Here is a 25,751-nt window from a genome sequence, read left to right on the forward strand (position 1 = left end):
TGCGGGAACAAATGACTCTGTTGTATTTCTGCTTCTGCTGTTCCTGAATTATGGGACATTACATGAAATGTAATACCCTCCTTTTCTTTTCTTTTTCTTTGCAGGTCTGTGGATGTCCATAGATGTACTGAAGATGGCAACTTCAGGAGCAACTTTCCTCACTTTAGTCACATTCCTGCTGCACGTGGCGAGATGTCAAGGGACACTGGGGAAAGGAAAAGACAGCTCTCCGCTCAGGTTTACACACCACCTCTACAACGCCACCATCAACGAGAACTCTGCCCCTCGGATGTACATCGAGACGCCAGTGAAGATGGGCATTGAAGTGACAGATCCGCTCTGGGACATCAAATATAATGTCGTCTCTGGGGACGATGACGCCTTTTTCCAAGCAGAGGCAGTCAAAGTCGGAGATTTCTGCTTTCTCAGGATCAAAACACGCAGCAGTACCTCGGCTCTCCTCAACCGGGAGGTCAGGGACACTTACACTCTCACTGTGGAGGCAACGGAAAGCACTTTTGACTTCCAGGCGAAGACAAAGGTGCTTGTCCAGGTGCTTGACACCAATGACTTAAAGCCTCTTTTCTACCCCGCCTCGTACAATGTGGCCGTCAGGGAGGACACTCCACTCAAGTCGAGTGTGGTGAAAGTTAGTGCCACAGACGCAGACATCGGAAGCAACGCAGAGTTTTATTACTCCTTCACCAGCAGAGCTCACCCTTTTGTCGTCGACCCATTCTCTGGCACGGTCAGCCTCGCCAAGAAGCTCAACCACACCCGGACGGAGAGGTACGACCTCACCGTTTTAGCCGAGGACAGGACGAAAAAGATATCTGGTCTCCAGAAATTTGGCAACGTTGCTCGAGTTACGGTGAATGTACAAAAGATGTCGACGGGCGTTCCGGTTATCACGCCACCCCCAAAACCCACGGTATCCACAGATGGGAAAATAGCTATCGATGTCCACGTGGAAGCAGGAGTTAAGCCTGTGGAATCCCTTAATATTGTTGGAGGGGATCCCCACAAGTGCTTTGAGATAATCCCCTTAGGTGTGCAGGGCAGTGACTTCCAAGTGATCTCTACAAAGAGGATTATCTGGTCTCAAACTCCTTTTGGGCTGAATCTCTCCCTTCAGGCTAAAGACAGGAGCTCCCCAAGTTTACTCTCTTCAGTTACACAGGTCCACATACCAGCCTATCATTTCACCCCTTTGGCTTTCTTGGAGGACACCTACATTGTCCCACTGAGCGAGTTTTCACCCCCTAAGACTCACGTAGTCAAGGTTTCTGTCAATTCAGTTCCATATAATGTTACTTTTAGTATCAAAAACAACCCAGACAGTTCTAAGTTCAAGATAAATCCCAAAACTGGGATTATTATTACTACAGACAAATTTGACTTTGAGAGAAAGGCTCGATATGAATTTGATGTGGTGGCCAATTATGGTGAAGCGGAGACTCACGTCGTGGTGGAGATAACGGACGAGAATGACAACAGCCCACAGTTCATGCAAACATCCTATCAGGCCACACTGGATGAAAACGCCCCCGTCGGCAGCAGCATTTTAAAAGTTACAGCTTCAGACAGAGACAAAGGCAAAAACGGCTTTGTGACGTATTCCATTGCAAATTCAGGCCCTTTACCTTTTGTAATGGATCCCTTCACAGGTGTCATCTCCACCTCCGAACACCTGGATTATGAGCTGATGAAACGGCGATATCACCTGAGAGTTTGGGCGTCCGACACCGGCAGCCCCTTCAGTCACGTCAGCGAATGCCTCGTGACGGTCACCCTGAACAACCTCAACGATAACGGCCCTCTTTTTGAGAGGGTAGGCTGCAACGTCACAGTTCCTCTAGATTTACCCATGGGACACACAGTCGCTGAGCTGTCAGCCATCGATTTAGACGAGCTGCAGCAGCTGAGGTACGTCATCGAGTCCGGGAATGAGCTCCAAGTGTTTGCCATTGACTCCGTTTCAGGAGCGATTACTCTGAAACAACCGATTCCGGCGCAAGAGGGTTCGTTCACTTTAAGAGTCATAGCTACTGACGGCAAACACCGCTCCGAAGCCTCAGTTGTTAGGATAACTGTCACAAATAAAGGCGAAGACGCAACGTTACGTTGTCATGAAACGGGAATCTTCAAACAGCTGACCGATAAACTGATAGAGTCGATCAAACCCGTTTTAATCAATCAAGAGGAAGAGACGTTCTCGGATATCCACATCACCAACCGACACTCACCCAAGTTTGACCTGGGCATTCCCGGTACAATTGATATCACAGAGGACCACCCATTAAATTCCACCATCGTTCAGTTCAAGGCAACGGACGGCGACTCTGGGTTCAATGGTAAGCTTGTGTACGCCATATCAAGTGGCAACGAGGACGGCTGTTTCTCCATAGACACTTTCTCTGGTGACCTTCAGATAGTCTGCCCTCTGGACCGAGAGAGTAAGGAGTTCTACATTTTGAACATCACCGTTTACGATTTGGGAATCCTGCAAACATCCGCGTGGAAATTCGTCGCTGTCAATGTCATGGACGTCAATGACAACCCTCCTGTTTTTGATCAGCCCAGATACGTGATACGTGTGCCTGAAGACACATTAGCGGAGTCTATTATCTTTAGAGCTCATGCACGAGACTTGGACACCGACACGAATGGTAATGTCCAATACTCCCTGCTCACGTCCACTGACATGTTCAGAATTGACGACCTGACCGGAGAAGTGACTTTGTCGGGCCGACTGGACCGTGAGAGCTCGTCCAGGCACGACCTCTGGATCCAAGCGAAAGATCAGGCCAAACTCGGCCCTCAGTTGTTCTCCGCGATTGATCTAGTGGTGGTTTTGGAGGATGTAAATGACAACCCGCCCAAATTTGTCCCAAAGGTGTACAAGATAAAAGTCGCAGAGGACGTTCCCGTTGGGACGCTGCTCGTCTGGGTGGAAAGCGTCGATTTAGATCTGGGCAGCGGCGGCCTCGTCACGTACAACCTCAAGAACACCGAGAGCGGGATCTTCCATCTTGACTCCTCCACGGGCGCCCTGACCCTCGAGAGAGAGCTGGACTTTGAGAGGCGGCCGTCCTACAACCTCACGGTCCGGGCTGTCGACCACGGCCTCCCACGCTCCCTCTCGTCATCCTGTTTCGTGGAGATCGAGGTTCTGGACATCAACGAGAACGTCCACCGTCCCGTGTTCTCGGAGTTTGTGTATGAAGCCGCTGTAATGGAGGACGCAGCAATTGGCACATCTTTGGTGACGCTTACAGCTTCAGACAAGGATCTGGGCCGAGATGGAGTCGTCAGGTACCACATCCATGGTGGCTCTGGTCTTGGAGTGTTCACCATTGATGAGGAATCAGGTAATCAACAGTGGGCTTTTGACTTTTTTTGCAGAGTTGCTCAATGGTGTCAATCAAAATCTAGAGTTAACTTAATTATATAGGTTAGCTTAGCCTAGCGCAATCACTGGAAAGACAGGGAAACATCTGGCTTTGCATGGAGAGAAATGCCTGTTTAATCCCCTAATCTTCCACCAGTCTTTTAGACCTGAAGACTTCGATGAAATGACTTGAAGAAACTCTACAAGTCCACAATGGTTTTTGGATATACTGTGAAATAGATGCCTGTGAAATAGAGTCTTCACAGACAGGATACAAATTAGTTTCACCGGGGAGTTATAGTCAGTAGAGACTCCAGGGAGTAACTTGTCTCGACTACGATCATGTGATATGATTAAAAGCTCCAGAGCCGACACTAAATGCAGCTTGAGATTGATTTTCCAGCTGACGATCGCACATTTTAAATGAAAAAGTACATGTCCTACATGTAGTTTCCCTGGTTGAGTGGTTGTGCATTATCGCGCAACATATTAATGTTTCCTGTGAGTTGACTGAGACATAGCTTGTCTCTTTTTCCATGAGTGTGTCGTTTGCCGAGGAAACCCTGTAACCTCATAGTTACATTCCATTAGTCTGCTGATGCACTTACGGCTCTGATAAAATCAGGGCAAACGGAGTTCTCTGTCATAACGTGACTGTGCTGAAATATATCTTCTTCTTTACGTCTCTACTTTTTGAGTTCTCCCTCTGGGTTGTCCTCAACTAAACTACGCCTGAAGGCAACTATGCACGGAAAAAATTACATTCATTTATTCTTAAGACACATATTGGAAATTTCCTTGTCACAGAATTAGGTAAGAAATATATGCAAAAGACAATGTCAAATTTGAAAGAATATACAAAAATTGGAATATAACATAAATGCTAAGATTTTAAAACGTAGACAGTGAGGTAGTTTGTGCAACAAATGCAGTGCAATAAAAAGCAGATAATTTTGCAAAAAGAAAAAAGCTGGTGTCAAAGACAAGTCTCAGGTGCAGGCCCCTCGATGTACAGCAGCTACCGTTTGGTTACACTCTTGTATACAACAAGTACATATTCGAAACACAAATATGTCACCCGCGTTGATAAGTGGAGAATGCAAAATATTTCCCCACTTACCTCTGAGCTCCGATCCAGACATGTTAAAGTGTGAACAGGCACCTGAAGCTAGATGAAAGTCACGGTGATTGATATTTCCTGAAGGGTTTCTAGCTGCTATTTAGGATGAAACTGATTTCGTTGAGTAATTGTTGAGTAATTCCTGAGGCACAGAAGGTTTGAAACAAGTAGGCACTGGTGTGTAGTTCACAACTCTGTTTCATCTAATCACAGCGTTTAACTGTTATTGTTGTGACGTAGGTGTGATTCGTACAACCGAGATGCTGGACCGCGAGACGGTGCCTCACTACTGGCTCTCGGTCTACGCCACCGATCTGGGGACCGAGCCTCTGGTCTCCTGGACTCACGTCTTCCTGGAGGTGATGGACGTTAACGATAACGCTCCCGAACTCTCCCAGCCGGCGTACTTCACGTCCGTCCAGGAGAACGTGGACAAGGTGAAGTCCATCGTCCAGGTTTCGGCCACAGATGCGGACACGTCCTCTGAGGGGAAGCTTTCCTTCCAGATGCTGGAATCTCATCGAACGTACTTCGATGTCGACCCTGAAACAGGTAAATATAAGTTTTGCAAACGTTTTGAGCTGCAAGGAAACACAATCTCATTTCACCAGTTTTATACATGCACAGCTCCTACATAAAAAGAACCCAGTTGATGCCAGCTGGGTTTTCTCATCTGTTTTACAAACCAGATGCTCATTCTCAGCCGCTTTGGATCCAAGATGTGAGCTTGACAAATTTGAAGTTTTGCTTGTTCGTAATATGTGAAACCTGTGAAAGTCTTGTAAGAATGGATTTGATATTGCCCCGCGAACCATCTTGTGTTTGCGACTGACGCTGAAGTCGGCGTCTTGTGTGAACTTACCTGCAGCTATGAGTGTTCTTTAGGTGAAGTTGTCATTTTCAACATTTTTAAGAATCATCTCCTACAAATGTAGCTGCCTGTTTACTTTCATAGCTCCTATGAAGCGCTGCTTGTGTTGTGTTTCCTCTTCTGTGATCTACATTATGTGATTTACAATTTACAACCAGATGGTTGCTATTCTTCCACCATAGTACCCCACCACAATAACCCGTGTCCTGTCACAATAGACCAGAAAAGACGAGTAGACTAGAATCCAAAGTTCAGTGGTTCCATACGATATATATGTGCAGTTTAGCTCTTTAATGCTTTAGCTTTAACTATAGACTTCAATTGAGAAAACTAACAGCAAGTTATTTTAGTCAAAGTCCACACTGTTGAAAGTTGTACTTACAAACCATAGAAAATGTTCTTTTTTGAAAATGAATACAATGAAACAACATGACGTATAATTGAAGCTTTTAGGTTAGGCCGATATACAGTGACTCTGGGATGTTGGGTGTAATTAGATCAGTTTACACGGTGTCATCCTTCCATTTCACAAGCACTTTAAACCGAAATACAGGCTGCGCGCTCCACTTCGGATTGATTTACATCTTTATTCAAACTCCCTTTGTGATCGTAAGACATCTGGAAGACCTCTTCTGCAAATTGTTTCGACGTATATGCGTGTTACCACGTCCCCGTGGTAGATTTACATTTTGATTCACGGCTATTACTGTAGCAGTAAATCTCAAAAGTGTGTTATTTCCAACAAAGGAAGAGGGGGAGGAGGGGGAGGATTGGACTGAATATTGTTGATATCACCTAATGCACTTTTACAAGTCTGAGCACGGTAAGTGATGCAGAACCTGGGTGTGTCGTCGAAATGGCAGAGCTGAAAAATAATAATAGGAAAACTCTCTCGGAGGTCATTCACAAACTCACTCATGTGTGATTCTGCAAAGAAAAAAAAAACTTTACATGGCAGGAAGAAAGTGCCTGGGATCCCCTCGGGTACCTGTGCGTTTTATCGCTGACAGTTGCAGCTGAATCACCTGGTGCGGACTTTGATGTTAAAGCAAATGAGCGCAGCACTTAGCTCTGCTCTGGCGATACAAGCCACCACAAGTCCCGTCCCCTTCTTATAAGCTGCAGTTGTTTGTCCACACCCTGAGGCCAGTATGCTGAAGGATTACAGAGAGAAGGAGAGAGAGGGCGGGTCTTGGTTGGCCGGGGAAGGCGGGGCAGGGCGGGAGGTGTTGAAACAGCCGCCGAGTGTCACATTAGAACAAGCTTTTTCTTGTGTTAATGCAGGTGTATTTGAGATTCATTTACTCGTGCATGGACACGAGCACGGGATAAAACGCGGATGGTTGAAAAGGGTTATTGTGTCTCTGTGTGCTCTTTGTATTGAAAAGATTTCCCTCAGTGCCACGTCCTGTCGTCATGGGAGTGACACTGACCTAAAGGTTGGTTCTTTAAAATAGGAACCAACAAGGAACCTTCTCACACACCAAGCTCATGGTTGATTGTTGTCTGGTTTCATTGAGAATCTGTGGTCAGGCCCTTTTTTTAAGCAGCTTTTTCCAGATCTTTCTGATTGGCTGCTGAGCTTCGAGAACCAAAGAACCAGATCTTTTTATTTTACTTCTTCATCTCATTAGACTATTTAAACATTTTTACGACAACACGGTCAATTACGACCTTCAACAGCGACGTAGGAACAGGAAGTTCCTGCTCTGTACGATGGTTTGTGGCAATGTCTGGACTGGTATCAGACATTGCCTGGACATTTTTTAACAGAATCCATGGAGTCCACTCAATCATAAAAGAGAAAAATCGCCAGGTTGGGGAATTTATGGCAGCGTTGGAGGACCAGAACATCTACAGATTTCTATGGATTTGTTGGACTGTAGCAAAACGATCTCTTTTCTCTGGTTTTCCTCTGTGTCGTTTAGAGAATTTCTCCTTAAAGATCGGTCCATTGGCGCTGTTTCTGCTAGAGAAGAAAAAGAGGCGGAGCATGCGCATCAACCATTAACTCTGTATTTCCTATGAGTCACTATGGGTCATATCAGATGTTGAAACCCGCCCACCCAACTCTCCGCTAACAGTTAGCTCAGGCTACCACCTGTCACTCAAAGCAGGAACGCCCTTAATTATGCAGAATTTTAAACGTTAATAGAATAAAAAACAACTTAGTTACAAAAAATTCATCTCCAGTACAGTTGTCATGAATAGTGAAATAAACTATTGGGACCAAAATCATGTTTTGTACCAGGCTGCTGTAAAGTTGGGCTTTTTAACATGGGGGGACTATGGGGCCTCTAGTGGCCGATCGATGAACTGTAGTTTTTTTGCACTTCTGCATGGGCTTCATCGTTTAGACCTGAAGTTTGCTGCTTGGCATCAACCCTGCGCGCTCTATGCAAACATACAGCCCAGAATCCTGATAAAGCTCCTGGTCAGTGGTGAAGCAACAGTATTTATTGGACCTTGGTCAGTATATGATGCAGCTCCGTCACCACCGATGTTGTTATGAGATGTTTGGGACCAGAGGGTCGAGGGGTGGGGCGATGACATCATCGTGTTCCTATCAGGCGTCCACATGAATGGAAAAAAAAAAAAGAAACTGCACAGGCTCCGTATTTGTCTTTTTCGAGGTGTGGTTCCAGTCACTGAGAAATCTGGATCATCCGTATTCATGTAAACGCGGCCTAAGAGAACACAAAGGAGACAAGAGAAGACTTTAGGAATCTACAGGGGAGGAACTTTAAGGTTTCCCCACCGTCTAGCTACCGAGCTGCTCGTTCCAATCGTCCGATTCCCCGTCGCGTGACGTACAAAGATCACTCCCACCTCCATTCAAGCAGCTGTAGCTCCTCTCAAACATGGACCCCGGGTGTGAATGAATGAGTTCATGTGTCATCGTGACCATTTACCACTTTGACCCCAGACGTACAGTGGTACGATGTCATCCTGGTTCGTCTTAATGCTTTAGAGGCTCTTTACAAACATACAATAGTCTGATGCTACGTTCAGTTATCAAAGCCTGACGACCATAAAGAATACGACGACATCTAATCCGTGGCTGTGATAAATCCGCGCAGAGGGAGGGAGATCGCGTTTCCTTGAACGGCGTGAACGTGCTGTTGAAGCCAGGTCTTTGGAACATGACCCGCCTTGTCTTCTTTTCTCGAATGAAGCCGCTCTCACTAATGCACGGGGCTGAATGGTGTTGAAACTCTCGTGCCTCGACAGGACCGATATGACTCAGGGCCGTTTCTGACTAAGCCGAAGCATGAAGCGCACTTCATTCTCCAGCCGTTACCTGCTCGATGATAAGCAAGGACACATTCACAGGCTGTTTTTATTTATTTATTTCCATTATTACCGAGCTGCTTTAGAAAAACCGACGTGTCTCGGCCAACCTGAGTCACCCACACACACACACAAACACACACACACACACAAAAAGAAAGTTTATTTGTTGACAAGGCCGGGCAAGTTAGGAATGTGCCCAGTTCATTAGCATTTTGGAAGAAGCAAATACCTCAAATTACTGCAGAGCCTTTCAGATCCTCAGACTGATATACTGGGAAGAATCCTGGCGTCTTGGTTGAATATCTTAAAAATCCACAGGCCACAAGTGGAGATGGGTTGTAATTAAGGGATGACTCTCGACTGCGCTGCACTTTTTTTTTGTGTTGTTAACAAATCACATGAAATGATCCAGAAACACAATGAATAAGATGCAAAAAAAAGCCTTTCAAGTGTTGCTCCGGTTTGTTTCGCTTCAGCCTTAAGGTGTAAAATAACGCTCCTGCTGCCAATTTAGGTTAATCCCGAACAAATGCATCAATTCCTCCCGTTTGAGTCCTTAAAAAAATAACGAGATCAAGGATCGTGACTCACGGTGTCTATTGTCCTTCGTGCGGTAAAAATAGTAGTTTAGACCACACAATGATTCGTCACCATCGTCATCAACGTCGTCTTTCTTCTTCTACTGTTTCTTCCTCTTCTATTCATCTAATTCATCTTCTACTTCTACCTCCAGTTCTTTTTCGTTTCCTCTTCTTGTCTTTCTTCTGTTTCTTCTATCTTCTCATTTCTAGTCCTTCTTCTTCTACTTTGTCTAATTCTCATCAGAATCATCTTCTTTCTACTCCTCCACATTCGTTTTTCCAGCTTCTCTCCTTCTTCTAATTTTTCTTCTTTGTGTTTTCTTTCTTCTTCTCCTCTTCTCATCTTTTTCTAACTCTTCTTCTTTTCTCTTTACTACATTGTAATTATTCCTGTTCTACTTTGTTCTACTTTCTCCTCTCGTATCTTCTCCTTCTAATTCTTTGTTCATTCTTCATTTTCTTCTTGTAATTCTTCTTCTTCACGTTCTTTTTTCTCCTACAAATTCTTCTTCTTCTATTTTCCTTCTCGGTCTGATTTCTCTTCTCGTCAGTCTTGTCTGTGATGATAAAGAATGAAATGATTGAATAAATTCCCAAACAAACGTCACATTGTTGTTGATCCAGGAGGAGTCGTAGCTCCTTTATCGGCCGGATACAAAGAGGGAAGAGATTTAATAGTTTTAATAAAGAGTTTCTTTCTTACACGATCTCCAGCTCATTCATCCACTGTCTTATTAATGGTGGATCTGCAGATTCATTGCGGTACTCGACAATTAGAGTAAGAAAATTAACTTTAACTTTTAATTCCCGTTCCTCAGTATCCCACAGCTTAGGGGAATCTTTTCAATTTATTTTGACTTTTGAAGTTAAAGCTCCTCCAGAATTCTTCTGTCTTTGGCCAAAACCAAATCTATCTATATCTATCTAAGTTGTATTCATATTTGTTTTTAAGTATTATTATCATGTGAAGGGAAGCAGACAGATTTATGATCATATTTAAGTTATCAAATAAAATTATTTATAATATTATTTATTTAAACTCATATTCTGGCCAATTTGTCGGCACTTTTCTTGTAAAAAATAAAATAAAAAATTAAATAAATTATTTAGGGGAGAAGATAAACCCAGTCTGAGCTTTCACTGTGTCTTACTAAAAGTTTTCTCAACTATTAAAACTTATTCATACGGTATGTAGCACGTAGAATATTGATTTTGTATAAATTACCGTAATAATTACATTTAGCAACAAGTAGCAGCAGTTTGTGATAGATGACGCTTTTAATGAATCATATATGTGTCGATATGTTTTTAAAGCTTCTTCCTATGACTGACGCCCCTGAGGCTGAATACAACAGACCGGTTAGGGGAGACCTTTAAATGTTTTCAGCGTCTGTCGTGAAATAAATCCAGTGAAGTGGCGTCAGTTCGGAACAACTGTTTCACTTCAGACCGTCTGCATTTTTCCGTAGATATTTTAAACACTTAAAAGCCTCTTAATTACACTTTGTGTCTATGAATGCGCCCTAATAGCTGTTCCACAATCAGATGTCTGTGATCTGATCAGATAGTGGTCTCTTTAACCTCTTATCATTCCAGACTTTTTGCAAAAAAAGAAAGAAAGAAAACAAAACCCCCTATTTATGAACCTGTTCATGAGCTCATGCATGGTCTTAATAATAATAATTTCATCCAAGGATCTCAGAGCGCTACAAGTTAAAAGCAACAGGTATAAAAGAGTGCAGGCTCTGTGCAGCCTGAGGCGCACGAGGAGAAGATGAGGAGAAGACTCGGCCTCCCGTGGTGGGAGCTCGGTGCTGGGACACTCGGAGGAGGAGGAGGCGTCCTGCAGATCAGGGGGCATGTGTGGAGGATTGTGATGAGTTCTTGTAGGTGGGGGGGTGCGCACCCATTGAGGTGTTTGTGGGTGGGCATTTTATAATCAATCCAGAGTAGGACAGGGAGCCAGGGCTCATATTTATGGACTCTCATCAGGATCCCGGCTGATGTACTGGTCCTGGTCTCTTTTTAAAGCAGAGACTCTGACGTTTCTGTCAAAAAAGTCCCATAAAGTTAAAGACTTAACTATTTTAATGCTGTTAGACAGCTGCTTGCTCATCCACCACCACTTGGTTTGCATACGTTTGTGAATTTGGCCTCTTCTTTCTTTACCTGCGTCTTGATATTCCATCTCGTCTATTCCGTCTTTTGTTAAGACGTCTCACTTGACGATGGGATTGTGACAGGGAGCGAACTGAGCGTTTTAAAACGAGGAAAGGTCAGAAGCAGCAGCAGCAGCAGATGTGGATCTGCAGACCGGCTCTGGATCCGAAGAGAAAAGACAAAGGGAGCAAACAACCCGGGTCCCGACTTGCCAGAGAAGCTGTTTATCTTCATGTGGGTTTTGACAGCGGTCCAGCACGGCTGAGTGAAAACAGGCGACGAGGGAGCGACTGTTGATTCCCACGTCTGCGCTAATGACAGAAACACACTTTCTAATGTGGCCCACCTGTCCTAATGACCCCCCCCCAACTCCCTCCCTCCCCCAGTTGGGCTTGTTTGCACTGTTGTAAAATGAGACTGAACGACCCCACTGAGGCTCGTTCAGTCCACTTGTGGACGCCCCCCCGTCCTCCTCCAGGTCTGTCTGAGGACGTCAGCTCACACCTAAACAAACCTGTGGGTCAGACTTTCTACCTCGATGCATCTAAACTTCTGGTTTACGCTGTAAAACTTTTGTTTAATGCTCATTTTACTAACGGGAAACACCCACAAATATTTAGTTCAAAAAAAAGTCCTGCAGTTTAAAAAGTAGAAGTATTTCAGCAGAATGCAACAAAACTAAAAGTACTTGTTGTGCAAAACTCTACTGCAGCAGCAAATACTTTCCAGAATAACCCGTAACGCTTCAGTTTAAGCTTTAAATCTTTTGATTAATGCTCATTTTAATACTCACTAATTACTGCAACAGAAAAATATCACTTAAAAATAAAAGGTTTGCATTTAAACTGTTATAAAAGTAGAAGTATAGAAGTATTTCTGCAGAATGCATCAAAACTAAAAGTACTTGTTAAGCAAAAATCTACCACAAATAAGTAAATATTCTGCAGAATAACCTTTAAAGATTCAGTTTAAGCTTCAAATCTTTGGTTAATGCTCGTTTTAACACTGGGAAACGCTCACAAATATTCAGTTTAAGAAAAAGTCCCTCATTCAAATAGTAGTATTTATTAGTGCAACAGAAAAATGTTATTTAAAACTCAAAGGTTTGCATTTAAACTAATATAAAAGTATTTCAGCAGAATGAATCAAAGCTAATGTTCTCGTTAGTTAATGATATAATCCATGATAATCGCACTTTTTTCTCATTTCTATTTTTTTTTTTTATCGTTTTAAATCTCTTATCAACATTGGAGCAAACAAAGTTACTTGTTTTATCAAAATGTTTATTGTTCTTGCTCTAAAAGTCAAAGCTCCAGACGTGAGCTTCATCTCAGACTTGGACGTCGGCTCCTTGATCTCACAAAGTGTCTGCAGGCGTTTCTGCTTTTATACGTTAACCACGCCCACTTCCACTTCCTGACCAATCACAGAACAGTAACCAGACACCACAAGAGAAAAAAGTTTTAATGTGTTGAGAAGAAGCTGCAGAACAAAATGATTAGTAGTAGCAACATGTATGTACACATGTTTGTGGACGTGTACAAAGCATCAGGCTGGAAAACGTTACAAAACCGTCTCCAAAGAGTTCAACAAAGACGCTTCACTACGTCCAGGAGTTGAGTCATTTTTATGCAGAAATGTAGAAAACTCTGAGCAGTGCAGATATTTTTAACCCCGTCCTGAATACGTCCTAGTAGACTGACCTCAGATCACCTCCTAAAAAACAGAACGGCAGCATCTGAAACAACACGGAGGTGAGATGTGTGCAGGGTTCCTGGTGTGTGCAGGGTTCCTGGTGTGTGCAGGGTTCCTGGTGTGTGCAGGGTTCCTGCTGCTCTCCCTTAGCCCCCTGTGGTTTACAGAGCTGCTGCTTCAGTGGGAAAGTGTAAAAACGTTGGTATCCGAGCGGCGATCGGACGTATCTCCATCTGTGCCACATTCCTTCCTTATCTCAGCCAGATACGAGCAGAAAACCTGCAGCCACAAACCACACGGCGCATTCATACGAACACTTCCAACCTCAGGCTGTAAATCAGCCCGACGGTTTTATTGATGCTAATTATCCTCGATACAAACAGGAAGAGGCCGATGAGCACGGAATAAAAGATGAACGCGTTATTAAAGGTTCCTCTTTGTGAAGGTTGAACGCAGCGTTTGTGTTTTATTGTGGATCAACTGGAAGTTGTTGATCTGGAAAAAACATGTGTCAGTTAATTCTTCTTCCTCTTTGATTGTTCTTCTTTGTCTAATTCTTCTTCATCGTCTTTCTTCTCCTCCCACACTTTCTTTCCATCTAATGTTCTTAATTCTTCTCCTTCTCAGATTTTTTTCCTCTTTATTCTGTCTTCTCCATATTTTAATTCTTCTTCTCATTTTTCTATGTATTAATTGAGTTTTATTCTTTCTCCCAAATTCATCTTCTTCTAATTCCTCTTCTTATAGTTATTCCTTTGCTGCTTCTTCTTTTTGTATTTTTCTTCTTCATCTAATTTCTGTTCCTCGAACTCTTCTCTTCCTCCAAATTGTTCCTATTATTACTCTCTTACTTTAATTCTGTCTTCTCTTTATTTGATTTCTCTTCTTCTACGTCTCCTCCTCCTCCTCCATTTTTGTAGCTTGTCTTGTTGCAGCATGTATTTTATTTTATTTTATTACTATTATTAGTTTAACCTGGTCGTCCTGATGTGAATCCAGTCTGTTCAGTTCTTACAGATGAAATCATTCTGTGTTTAGTTGATGATGATGATGTTTTACTCAACAAGTGAGTCGACTTCATCCAGGAGCAACAAGTTGTCATGTGGTTAAAAATGAAGGGATACTTCTTCCTTCCATCTCTGTTCATCTTCATCTTCTGCTCCTCCTCCTCCTTTTTCTTCTACTTGTTCCTTTCTTCCTCTTCTCTTTTGTCTAATTCTACTCAAAAACATATCCTCATTAGTCTCAATGAAATAATAATCACTCTGTAGGTTTGTGTTTCTTGTTTTATTTTTGCAGCAGTGAAGTCGTCTGAACACACAAACACACTCACAGTAAAACCCTCTGGTGAACACAAACACACACCAACACAACAGAAGCCAAATAACGGCCGTAAACCAGGTTGTGTTTTCTTAGGTTCAGTCACAGAGACTCAAACACCTACAACAACACAACCACCATAACCGGCCCTGCTGTGTTTGTTTAGGTGCAATTAGCACTTTCACTTCCTGGGATAGTGACACACTAACGCCACCGTTTCCCTGTGTCTGTGTCTGCAGGTGTTATCAGCACTCTGTCAGCCCTGGACCGGGAGGATAAACCAGAGCACAGCATCGAGGTGAGAGCTTCGGTTAATATCTGTCCTCATGTCGCCGGCTCAAAGTAGAGTCAGTCCACATGTGGAGTTGGTCTGGGGACACGTCTGAGCTCGTTCCTGTGGTGGTGGGAACACGCAGTGAATCCTGGGTCACGTTAAAGACCACGACTCAGTTTGTCCTCATTCCTTCAGAAATAAAAACACAAAACCGCCTCCGTAGACGATCACCTGTGAAGGAGAAAGCAAAGTGTAAAATGTAAAATATCGCATCCATGTAGCTGCAACTTAGACTTTTACTTTATTTATCCACAAGGGAAATTTGTAATTGTCATTTGTCATTGTAGCTCATTTGCACATAAAAAAACAACAGTAACGGAAGTAAAAAATAAAAAAATAGTACAATAAAATAAAATAAAATATTAGTAAAAATGTAGTAAAATAAAATATAAGTAAAAAAAAAATCAAGTACAATACAATAAAAGTAAAATAAGTAAAAAATCTAGTGAAAAAAAATAAAAATAACATATGAGAAAAAATATAGTTAAATAAAATAAAATATTAGTGAAAATCTAGTAACGTAAAATAAAAAATAAAATATAAGAAAAAACAATCTAGTATATTTAAATAAAGATATTAGTAAAAAAAAATTGTAAAATAAAATGACGCACATGCAACAAATGTTGGTGGTTCTGAAACAGTAGTAGATCGAGATCCGTTAGAGAGAGAAGCTGTTACTACATTTAAAATATCAGGTGTGATCGATGTATTTTGAGTTACTCAAATAAACAGTTTAACCTTCGTCCTCCAGACTGAAGCTAAGTCCTTCCGTGACATTGTTTTGGGATATTTTACTCTGGAAAGTCAGAGACCCTGCGTCCTCATATGAGGACCTTAGGTTATACTACTACTTGTTCAAAGATGATGCTTAGTTTTTATACATCTTAGGTCCTATTGATCCCAAATATCTTGGATAAATTAAAAATGCATTGGAAAGAAAAGCTCATGTCTCAGAGAAAAGTCTAAAGCTGACCTGTTTTTAACTCTCAGGTGATCGTGTCAGATAACGGCTCGCCGCCTTTACGCTCCACCGCCACCGTCGTGATCCGAGTCCTGGACGACAACGACAACCGACCCAAGTTCACCGACAAGCTTTTCCACGTCAAGCTGCCCGAGCAGCGGCGCCACGGAGGCCGACAGGAAGTCTGCAGGATGGTGGCGCGCGATGACGACGAGGGCTCCAACGCCGTGGTGACCTACAAGCTCCAGGACGACGCGGACGGACGCTTTCAGGTCGACGCGCTGACCGGGGTGGTGACGTCCCAGGGCGACTTCTGGCCCGGGAACTACAGCATCCTCACGGTCAGTGTCTGGAACAACCCGGATTCATTAGTGATGTTCGATACCACTGATTTCCTTTCATCAGCGATATCAGCGATACCGATACGATATGACACCGATACGTTGTGAAAATACACACCAATCTATTTTAAATCATAGTTTCATAAAGAATGCACCTGAAAAATATAAATAAAATAGAAATATAGAGACATTCTGTGTATCCAGTGTGGAACGGTGGTTAAAATAGCTTAAATTGATAATATAATTTAAAATAATTGCTTAAAAATTATTTTTTTTAAAAAATCTATGCAGTGTTGAAGTAGTTTTTTTCTATATTAATTATGAATACTGAGCAGAAAAAAACTTTTCAAGATGAATAAAAGTAAAAATGCAATAACAGTGAAGCTTTAAAAATGGCCGACAATAGGCAGAACAGAACAGAGGGAGCAACAAAAAACAGTACTGGGTTAAATTCCAGTAGGAGGATGAGGCTGAATCAGGAGAAGGGTGAGAATGAGAATGATTCGGCTGATAATAGTTGGGTAAAAAAGGTTTTGCAGAAAAGCATTTGTCAGCTCTAAGAGATGAACAACAAACTAAAACCAGCAAAACAAATTAAATCTAAAATCTCTTTTATTGTCTCTCGTCAGTTTTATTTTTTTCGTAAAATATTGATTTCTCTCATTAAATTGTTAATTTCTACGTCGACTTCCAGATAAAAGCGACGGACCAGGGCATCCCGCCGCGCTCGTCCACCGCCCGCCTCGACGTGGAGTGGATCGCCCGCCCACCGCCCTCCACTGAGCCAATCACGTTCGAGGAGCCTCACTTCACCTTCGCCGTCATGGAAACGGAGCCCGTCACTCACATGGTGGGAATCATCATGACGGAGACGCACGGGCTGAGGTGGTTCGACATCGTAGGTGAGTGGCGATACCAACCCGATACTGACTAAAAGTCAGGCTTGTATCGGCGATACCAACCCGATACCGATACTTTGTGTAAATGCAACCTAATGTGTCTGTTAAACCTAAGAAACTAGTTTATTCCAAATCATAGCTTGTGTAAATACTGAAGTATCAGAAGTGCCGATATTTTGATTTGAGAGTCGATTTCAGACCTGGTATCAGCAGTATCGATGTTTCCGTACGGATACATCACAACTTCACAGGATAAAGTTTGAAGCTTTGGTCAAAAACGAGGCGTTGATCTGTAAAAGAAGACAAACGACGCATATAAAAACACCGTTCATATCTCTTCCTGCGCTGCACTCGGTTTGACAAGAGGAGGAATCCTGAAATCTGAACTCCCTGATCACGCAGTAATGGCCTCCCATAGATCACAGGGGGAGAGGAAATGATATCTGACAGTCACCGTATTGCCACTTACACACAAAGTGCTGACTTGTAGCGAGCCGGAGAAAACAAACAGGCCGCGATCATCGTCCATCCTCGTGAGCCTTCACATAAACTGCAGACGAGTTGCTTTCTAAAAGGTCAGCAGAGTCTCGCAACAGTGACTGATGTCGGAGGACGAGTGTTGTTTATTTCTTTAAAGCACGACACCTTTCACTGGATCCACTTCACCCGGAGGTTTCCCCAGGAAGAAAAGAGGCTTTGTCAGCCTGAAAGAACTTTCTTAGAGATTGAGGCTGCAACAGAAGAGACGTTTGGGAGAATAATGAACAACGCTGCAACATCTCCCGCCTGCATCTTCAAACATACAAAGTAAATACATGAAAAAACCAAAAACTTTACAAAGAGGAGGAGGAGGTGTGAGAATTCAGGGTTTCAGATCAGTGCAGTTTTTTTTGCAGGAAATATTAGGGTGTGGCCGTTTTTATTTATTTATTTATTTTTGTTTTTTATTCCACTTTGGTTTACATATTTACTTTACATGTCATTTCTACGGTGCACAAGTGGTGTATTTATTCGCTCATTGTTATTCTCCCTAAAAGAAAAAAATAATAAATAAAAATAATGTAAAATAATAAGAAGAAATCAAAAGAAAAAAAATTTTTTTTTTATTCCACTTTGGTTTACAGGTTTACTTTAACCTCCCTAAAATAAAAAAAATAATAAGAAAATAATAAGAAAAAATTAATGAAAATAAAATATATAAATAAATTGAGAAAAAATATATCTCTATAATAATAATAATAATAATAATTCATGACTTGGTCCATGCAGTGAATGAAGATTACACATATATACATCAACACAACCTGCAGGGTTCATGTCATGTTCCTTGTTTAGTTTAGACCCACATAACATTAGCCTCATACCACAACTGTCATTTTCATTTTACTTTGTTAATGAAAATACCAATGTGCTTGCTTTAAATTCTTGTCCTCTGAAGCGTTCAAATATGACTCAGGCATTTGTGCTGTCGTGTTAACTAATATGTGTTTGCTCTAAACTAAACAAGAAACATAACGTGAACACTGCAGGACGATGGACGAGGTCGGTTAAAGCCAAAACCCACGTCTGCTATAAATAAATAAATAAATAAAAAAAAGTCACGCCCTGATATTTCCTGCAGAATAGGGTTAATTAATAATTACAGAGACAGATTAAAGATGAATAATAGGAAGTGTTCCCGTAGCGATGGATGAACAGAGGCCTTCCTGGTGTGAGCACGATCAACGGGACGTTTTCTCTCTGTGAGGATAAAACAGCAGCGCTCCTCCTTTCATCACCCGCCAGACGACTGCAGGAGGGACGCTCCTCCCTCCTCCTCATCCTCCTTCCTCCTCCTCATCCTCCTCCTCATCCTCCTCCTCCTCTCAGAGCCCAGAGAATGAGGACCGTCCCTGTCAGTAGAGAGAGGAGGCTTTATGGAAAACAAAAGACGTGGAAACATTTTTTTCCAGTAGAGGTGGAAATCGGCCCTGACTCCTGACTCCCGCCTCCGGAGGTGTGTCGTTTCCGTTTTGAGCCTCGGGAGGAGAACACGTGGGTCGTTTGCCAACTGCCTCCCGCCAGGAGGGGGCGGCGTGAGCAGAGAAAGGCCGACGTTCCTCCTGTTCGGTTCGCCGTGCCAAACTCGGACGGTGCCAGAGCTGAGAGGAACACAACGGAGACGCTCTGCATCCCACCAGAGACGCGAATATCGCAACCAGCTCTGCACATGTCGCCTAAATCCTCGTCCAAATGGTTTCACTGTGTGTGAAAGTCTCGTTAGCTTAAAGTAAGACTTGGATAACTCCACCTAACTCAGTCCCAACATGGTCATAAGTAATGAAGAGTGAGTGGAGTCAATCAAAGCAGCCACGCCCCTTAATTCCACACACACCGATCAGGCATAACATTATGACCACCTTCCTATTATCATGTCGATCTCCCTTGTGGTGACTTGTGTTGAATGTTGTTAGTGGGGGGTCTTTTTGTGTCTGCATCCTGCTGAGGATGGATGCTGCCATTAAGGAGTGTCATTGCTGTGGGTGGGAGGTGTGGGGGGGGGGGGCTCTGGTCTGGGTTGGTCTGGTCTAGGTGGGTGGCAGATGACAGATTACGCTGCTGCTGCACATTCTTCAGAGGAGTTGTGCATGAAGGTGAAACAGTTTAAAACCCAGACTAGTCCTGGTTTTGACTAAGTTGCGTTGTGTTGTGGTTTCAGTTGCCGTGACAGTTCTGTGTAATCAGTCAGAGCTGAAGTGTTTGTTGTAGCGTTGGATAATTGTGCAACATTTTTCTCTCTGTGTGGCCTGTGAACGTAACTCGGTAATTATCACTGAGCGCTTGTCAACTGTCCCGTCACTCAATCTCCTCTAAGTTTTAATTTACTTTTTTTTTTTTTTTTTTGTCTGTTCTGGCTGCGTGACGAGTCTGGAGACAAGCTGTCATGTTCCTGTTTTATTTCGGGGCCATCTCAGTCTGCTTCCCCGGCCGCGTATCGCTGACCCTCATCTCGGCATCGCTGAGATGAGGGCTGTTGTGTCACAGGTTCCTTCTCTCCCATGCAGATATGATCAAGCATTCATTGCCCCTGCTTTACCTTCCTCCTCTGCAGCAGATGCCTATCGCGGCTCTCTGGCCGTGAGATAACTCACGGAGACAAATGAAGACTTCCCTCGCTGTCAAAATAACTCAAACACCTCCCGTGGATCTGCACAAAAACAACAAAAACACCTCGTTTATAGAGCCGAGGGGGAAACACAAAAATCGGCGATAGAGCAGAAGCGGGAGAAGGGATTTCATCTCCTCTGGCTCCACTGCACCATGTGTCCCAGCTGGGTAGGGATGAGGGTCAGCGCCTCCAGGTCCAGGGCCGTGCTTCTCTGCAGGAGGACGAGGGCTGGTCCCGGAGGGGGGGGGGGGTGGGGGTTATGGGGGGAAAACAGTGATGAACCTGAACCCCCCCCGACTTGTTGTGAAAAGTTTGGTTTGACATTAAAACCCCCGGTAAGGGTTGGGTTGTCACTGACGAGCGTTGCAGAACGTTTGTCAGTTTAGCATGAAAGCTGGAACAAAAGGGCCTGATTGTATATTAATAACATAAATCAGAAGCTGTCAACCACGCGTCTCGCTGACTTCGTCATCGGGAAAAAAATCACCCGCGGGTTACGAACGCCTGATAAGACATTAGCATTAATGTGTCCAACGTTTGGCGTGGCGGTCTAATCCCCTCGAGGAGTTTACGTGATTAATGTAGCAGGGATTTGCGAGATGTTTAAAAACAGCAAAGAACATAAGTCCATAAAAATGTGCGTTGCATTGTTTTGCCTCTCTGACGCTTTAAAGAAGAGATTTAGAACCTTGATGAGGGACTTGAACCACAAGCTAGAAACACATGATAAAAATCTGGTTTTAGATTTAATGACTTAATGTGCGGCAATTATCTAAAATAAACATTTTTGCTCTTTCCCGGGTTTTTATTGACACAGCAAAGTTGGGTTTCCAGTGTTAACAGGCTAAAGTGTTGTAATTCTCCTTAAGGTGTCAAGTTGAGTTCAGATACATTCTCGAAATTCATAAACGTCACTATAAACCTGGTGAACCATCGTCATAACCACTGACCGAACCACCTTCTAAAATTTTACTTTATTTCAGGAATTTCAAGCATTCCCAGGCCAGTTGGGATGTGTAATTCACCAAATTCAGCCCGATAAAACTTAAAAGAGATTTTACTTTACTCTAGCTTCCTTAAAAAATGAACTTAATTTGCTCAAGTTACTTGCTTCCTATAGGCTGAAGCATGGTATTCCAGTCTGTCTGTGAAGGCTCTCAGTCATCCAGGTCATGATAATCCAAAAGGAGTTTAAAAAAAGGCAACTGGGCTTCTAGAATTTTACAGAAACAAGTGAAGCACCACAGAGTTTCCCTATTTAAACCTCAACTTCCCCCTAGTCTCTCAGAACTGAAGAAGCTACTTGGATGAGCAGCGAAACGTCTTCAAGAATGTCGGCGTACATAACCGCCAAATTCAGCCACATAAACCATAAGATTAACTCGGTAAACCATCCTCACCATATAAACAAACCACCTCAACTTGCAGCTAATGACATGAAATCTCTGTCCGATGTTCGTCATCATACTTTGAATTTAGGTCTCTCTGTGTAGCAACGTTTTCTAGTTCCCAGAAAGGAATTTCAAGGTGTTCCTGGGCCACTCCAGATATGTAATCCCTTCACCAAATTTAATCACTAAGATTAAATCGGTAATCCACCTCACTAGATGACCAAGCCACCTCTGCTGGCGACGTTCGACATGAAGGAGCAGGCGGCTCTAGACCTAACTCCTTCTACAATAAACTTCCAGGAACTCCAAGCTGATCCCAGACCAGCTGAGATAATCTTTCCTGCAAATTCAGCCCAAATAAACGTCCAAACGGAGGCACCAGATTCCAACCTCCTTCCAAGATGACCTCTGTTTACTAAACTAAAGTTACTTTTATGTCCACATAATTTATCCAGAGTCAGCTCACATTGGCCACAGGCTACAGGCTAAGGATGGTATTTCAGACTTCTTCCCTCTCATGAGGAATCCTGAGGCGCTTCCAAACCTGTCGAGATATAAAATCCCTCCAGCAAACTCAGGGCCTCCTCTCAGTCGGTGGCGCTCGGTAAATCTCCAAAGGGAGGCATCATGGCCAGATATCCAAACAACCCAAAGGAGCAGTGGCTTTACTCCGAGCTCCTTCCAAAATAAACTAAATTCGTGTTCAAAATTGAGATGATGTTGACGATGAACACCCAAAGAGTCAGTGATTTGACGCTGAAATAGAATGATAATAAGTAATGAATGTCTGCATTTGTCTTGATCCTAGACAGGATTGTCCGTCTCTAGCACAGCAGGAATTAAGACGGAAAAGGAAAGAATCGGTCGATCCTCATTTCCCTCACCTGCTGTCAGACCTTTGGTCGGGGACTCGATGTGCACAAGATAAAAAATGACGTTTCCTCAGCAGGAAACTTGACCTGATTCCCAGAGCACAGTGCGACGTGAGGCCCTTTTCTCCTTCTGCTGCGTCGAGCTGTTCAGGCAGGTCAGCAGAAAAAAACCCAGAGGCAGACGCCAGATAAGTTGAGAAATGAAACCTCCCGGTATTGTGCCCGGAAGCAATTACTGGAGGAAGTTGAAGGAGAGGAGGACATCTGTTTTGTGGTCATTTTAACTCATCCTCCTCCTCGTCTTGCCCTGAAGGAGCATCTGCTGCTAACTCAGCTGCTTCGATAAAACCCAGAACTCTTTTGTTCAGGCTTCATTCTAAACCTTCTAAACATTATTCACACAGTTCTTGTTGAGCTCATTTTACCTGAAGTACAAACAAATAAAGTTTGTCTTAAGGATAATTTAAAGTGCTGCAGGACTACACTCCGTAACCTACGTATGTAGCTGTAGCTCACTCTGTAACAACTCCATCCAAACACTAGTCTGCGCTGTGTCTTTTTTGCTTCACTTTCAACAACGGAGACTGAAACTTTTGAAGACGAGTCATACAAATGTTTGTATCTCCAAAAGTTAACATTTCATCGATGTTGTTCCATCTTTATTGATCCAAAACTATCAGTTTGAAATTGTGGAAATGGAAAAGTAGCTGGAAATACTAAAATGGAAACATGTAACTACCAAGATGAATGTCTCACTTATTAATATATTAGTCACTTCATGCACAGTAGGTTTTAAAATGTAAGCGTTTTTGTTTTCAGATCAGTCGACAGGAGGTGAAAATGACTTTGTCAAATAAGTTCTGATGTAGCGTTAGGGACAGTTCAGTAGTTTGCTTCAATAGAGTTGATACGTGGCATAAATTTGAATATCTCGGAAGCATTTTAACATTTTAGCTGTTTGGGTGTTTTTGTGTGTGGCTGTCATGATCGTAAGAGTTGCTGAGGTTATTGATACGTTCAAACGATACGACACTGTTGCTGGTATAACTTCCAAACTCCCAAACAGAAGCTCAGTGGCTCAACTTTAAAGCTGCTCTACAGACACAAATTGAACCTAATTAATTAACCTAATCAATTTTATGAAATTACAAAATCTGCAAGACGGTGCAAGTCAATGGATAAAACTTTACATTAAATTGGGAATTAGTTCATTGGTCTATTTGTTCATCTTTTGTGTTCGTTGACAGAACGTTTTAGATCAATTTTTTATTTTATTTTTTTAAATGTAGGTCATCATTATAGGTCATAATCAGACTCAACAGGTAGATTCCTGCAGCAAGTTTTTAGATGTATTTTTGAAGTTTTATTACAGTTATTTTAAAGTTGGTCTGGCGTTATGTGGTGATGGAAGAGAAGAAGAGTTTATTTACAACTGAATGGCTCTGATGTAGTTGCTTGCAGAGGTTAATGTGGTTGATGAAGGGGCAGGTCGTGTACAGCTGCTTGTTTGTGTTTTAAAAACCCTTTAATTTTTCTGTTGTATGAAATGTTCAGGGATGTTTTTTTATTTTATTTTTAATCTCACTTTGCTTTAGCGATTATTGTGTTTTCAGTTCCATGTTGACCTGCCTCCCTTCTTCCTACTTCCTTCTGTCATTATTGTTCTACATGTATTAAAGTGTGGAGGTAAAGTCAAGGATGCCCTTGCTTTGCCTTGTTGTCGTGTTTCCCTGACCCAGATAAACATGAATGGATGGATAGATAGAAGAACATGTGATTGAAAGTCGTTTTTCCCCCCACTGCCACGAGTAAAGGATCCTCTTTGCATCCTGGCCTTGGATGGAGAGGAGCATCCAACCGTGGCAGAGCTGTAATTCTTTCTCAGAGACGCTGGGTAAAGTGAAAAATATCTTTTACACTACGTGTTGCTCCTGATGTGCCGAGACGATAGCAGACGATGTGCTAAGCTTTTCTATTCCTTTATGTGTTTTTTTTTTCTTGAAAGACTTCCTGGGTGCTGACGTGCATGGAACAGGAAGTCAATCCATGGGTTTAGAAATCTGAATCAGTTCAATGGAGCCGTCAGCGAGGCCTGTTAGTCTGCAGCGCTTCAACTCAATCATTCACCTTCAACTGTCAGAAACAGACTCTAGAAACAGACTCGACCTGATTGTCTACAGATGAGAGCGTTCACTGCTTTTAATCTACTCTCTTTCTGCTCGCGCCTTCAAGTGCAAACGTTTGCATTCACCTCTGCGAAAGGTGGTGGATATCTTAATAAACACCATCTGGCCGAGCAGGCGTGAGGTTTACCTTTCTCCAACGCAGCCTGCTGAGAGAGAGAAAGACGGGAAGAAAGAAGAATCGAAGGAGGTGCAGGATGAAGAGAGATGTGCAGGGAGGATGGAGGGGAGGATAAAAGGGGAGAGGTAGAAGACAGATGGTCTGAATGAGTCACAATGAACGCAGGTTTAAAACACAGTGTGCTGCAAAATGAGGTGATGTGTGACAAAAGGAAAGAAGAAAAAACACGCGTTAGGCAGAATAATTAGGTAAAGCAACGTAAAAAGGGCCGATGTTAATGTTAGTTATGTTGGCAGCAACACCTCATCAAACACTGTTTTATTTCCTATATGGAGAAATTCATTACTTTTCAGTAAAAGCTTAGAAAAGGATGCAAAAGGAAACAGATGCACTCGTAAAAGTTAGCTACAAAGAAATAATATATAGTAATTTCCAGTGTCTTTTCGAGTAAAAACACAATATAAAGTAATGAAATCTATGTTCTTGACCTGAAAACATATCGTAGCATCTCACACAAAGAACCTACGGAGGCTTTTCTTCACGGTAACTGAAGCTTGAACACAAACTACAACCACGTCGTTTTTTTACATGATATTACTGCTAAATATGCATCAAAAAACAACCAAAAAAAAAACACGCTGCTTCCTTTCTTTCATCTTGCTCTTTTTTTTTGGATGACGAGAACCTTCACAGACGATGTCGTTGGAACTTTCTGGACAGAGAAATAGAAAGAAACACGTCAAGGTCAAACGTAAATTTAAAATCAGACAGTCGGGTGAGGACGCAGGTAAACAGGCAGGCAGACAGATCTGGATGTCTCGCTCGGTTTCTCCTCTCTGTCAGTAAATAAGAAGCAATCAAAATGTCATGCTGTGATGGATGGATTCATACGAAGCAAAGAAAAACTGTTTTTCTCTCCCTCTTTCTTATTTTTGTTCCATTTTAATCCTTGATAGGTTTATCAGAACCACTTAAGCATGAATTTAAATAATCAACTCAGGTCATGGTTATTTTACATATAAATAGCAGCTCATATTTACACCTTAAATATAAAGAGTTTAACAGGTTG

General features: G+C 42.6%; 1 protein-coding gene across 2 annotated transcripts in view; it reads left to right on the forward strand.

Moving 5' to 3' along the window:
- The window catches only part of fat2 (FAT atypical cadherin 2), a 105,136-nt gene that overhangs the window by 16,050 nt on the left and 63,335 nt on the right, over nt 1–25,751 (forward strand). For both annotated transcript variants that reach the window (XM_047584860.1, XM_047584861.1), the window contains exons 2-6: nt 105–3,371; nt 4,752–5,063; nt 14,672–14,730; nt 15,757–16,068; nt 16,763–16,970. In XM_047584860.1, coding sequence (XP_047440816.1) covers nt 113–3,371; nt 4,752–5,063; nt 14,672–14,730; nt 15,757–16,068; nt 16,763–16,970 — 4,150 coding nt within the window. In that variant the 5' untranslated portion in view covers nt 105–112. The remainder of the gene's footprint in view (nt 1–104; nt 3,372–4,751; nt 5,064–14,671; nt 14,731–15,756; nt 16,069–16,762; nt 16,971–25,751) is intronic.

This window comes from Mugil cephalus, chromosome 5 (assembly GCF_022458985.1).
Source record: "Mugil cephalus isolate CIBA_MC_2020 chromosome 5, CIBA_Mcephalus_1.1, whole genome shotgun sequence".
Lineage (NCBI taxonomy): Eukaryota > Metazoa > Chordata > Actinopteri > Mugiliformes > Mugilidae > Mugil > Mugil cephalus.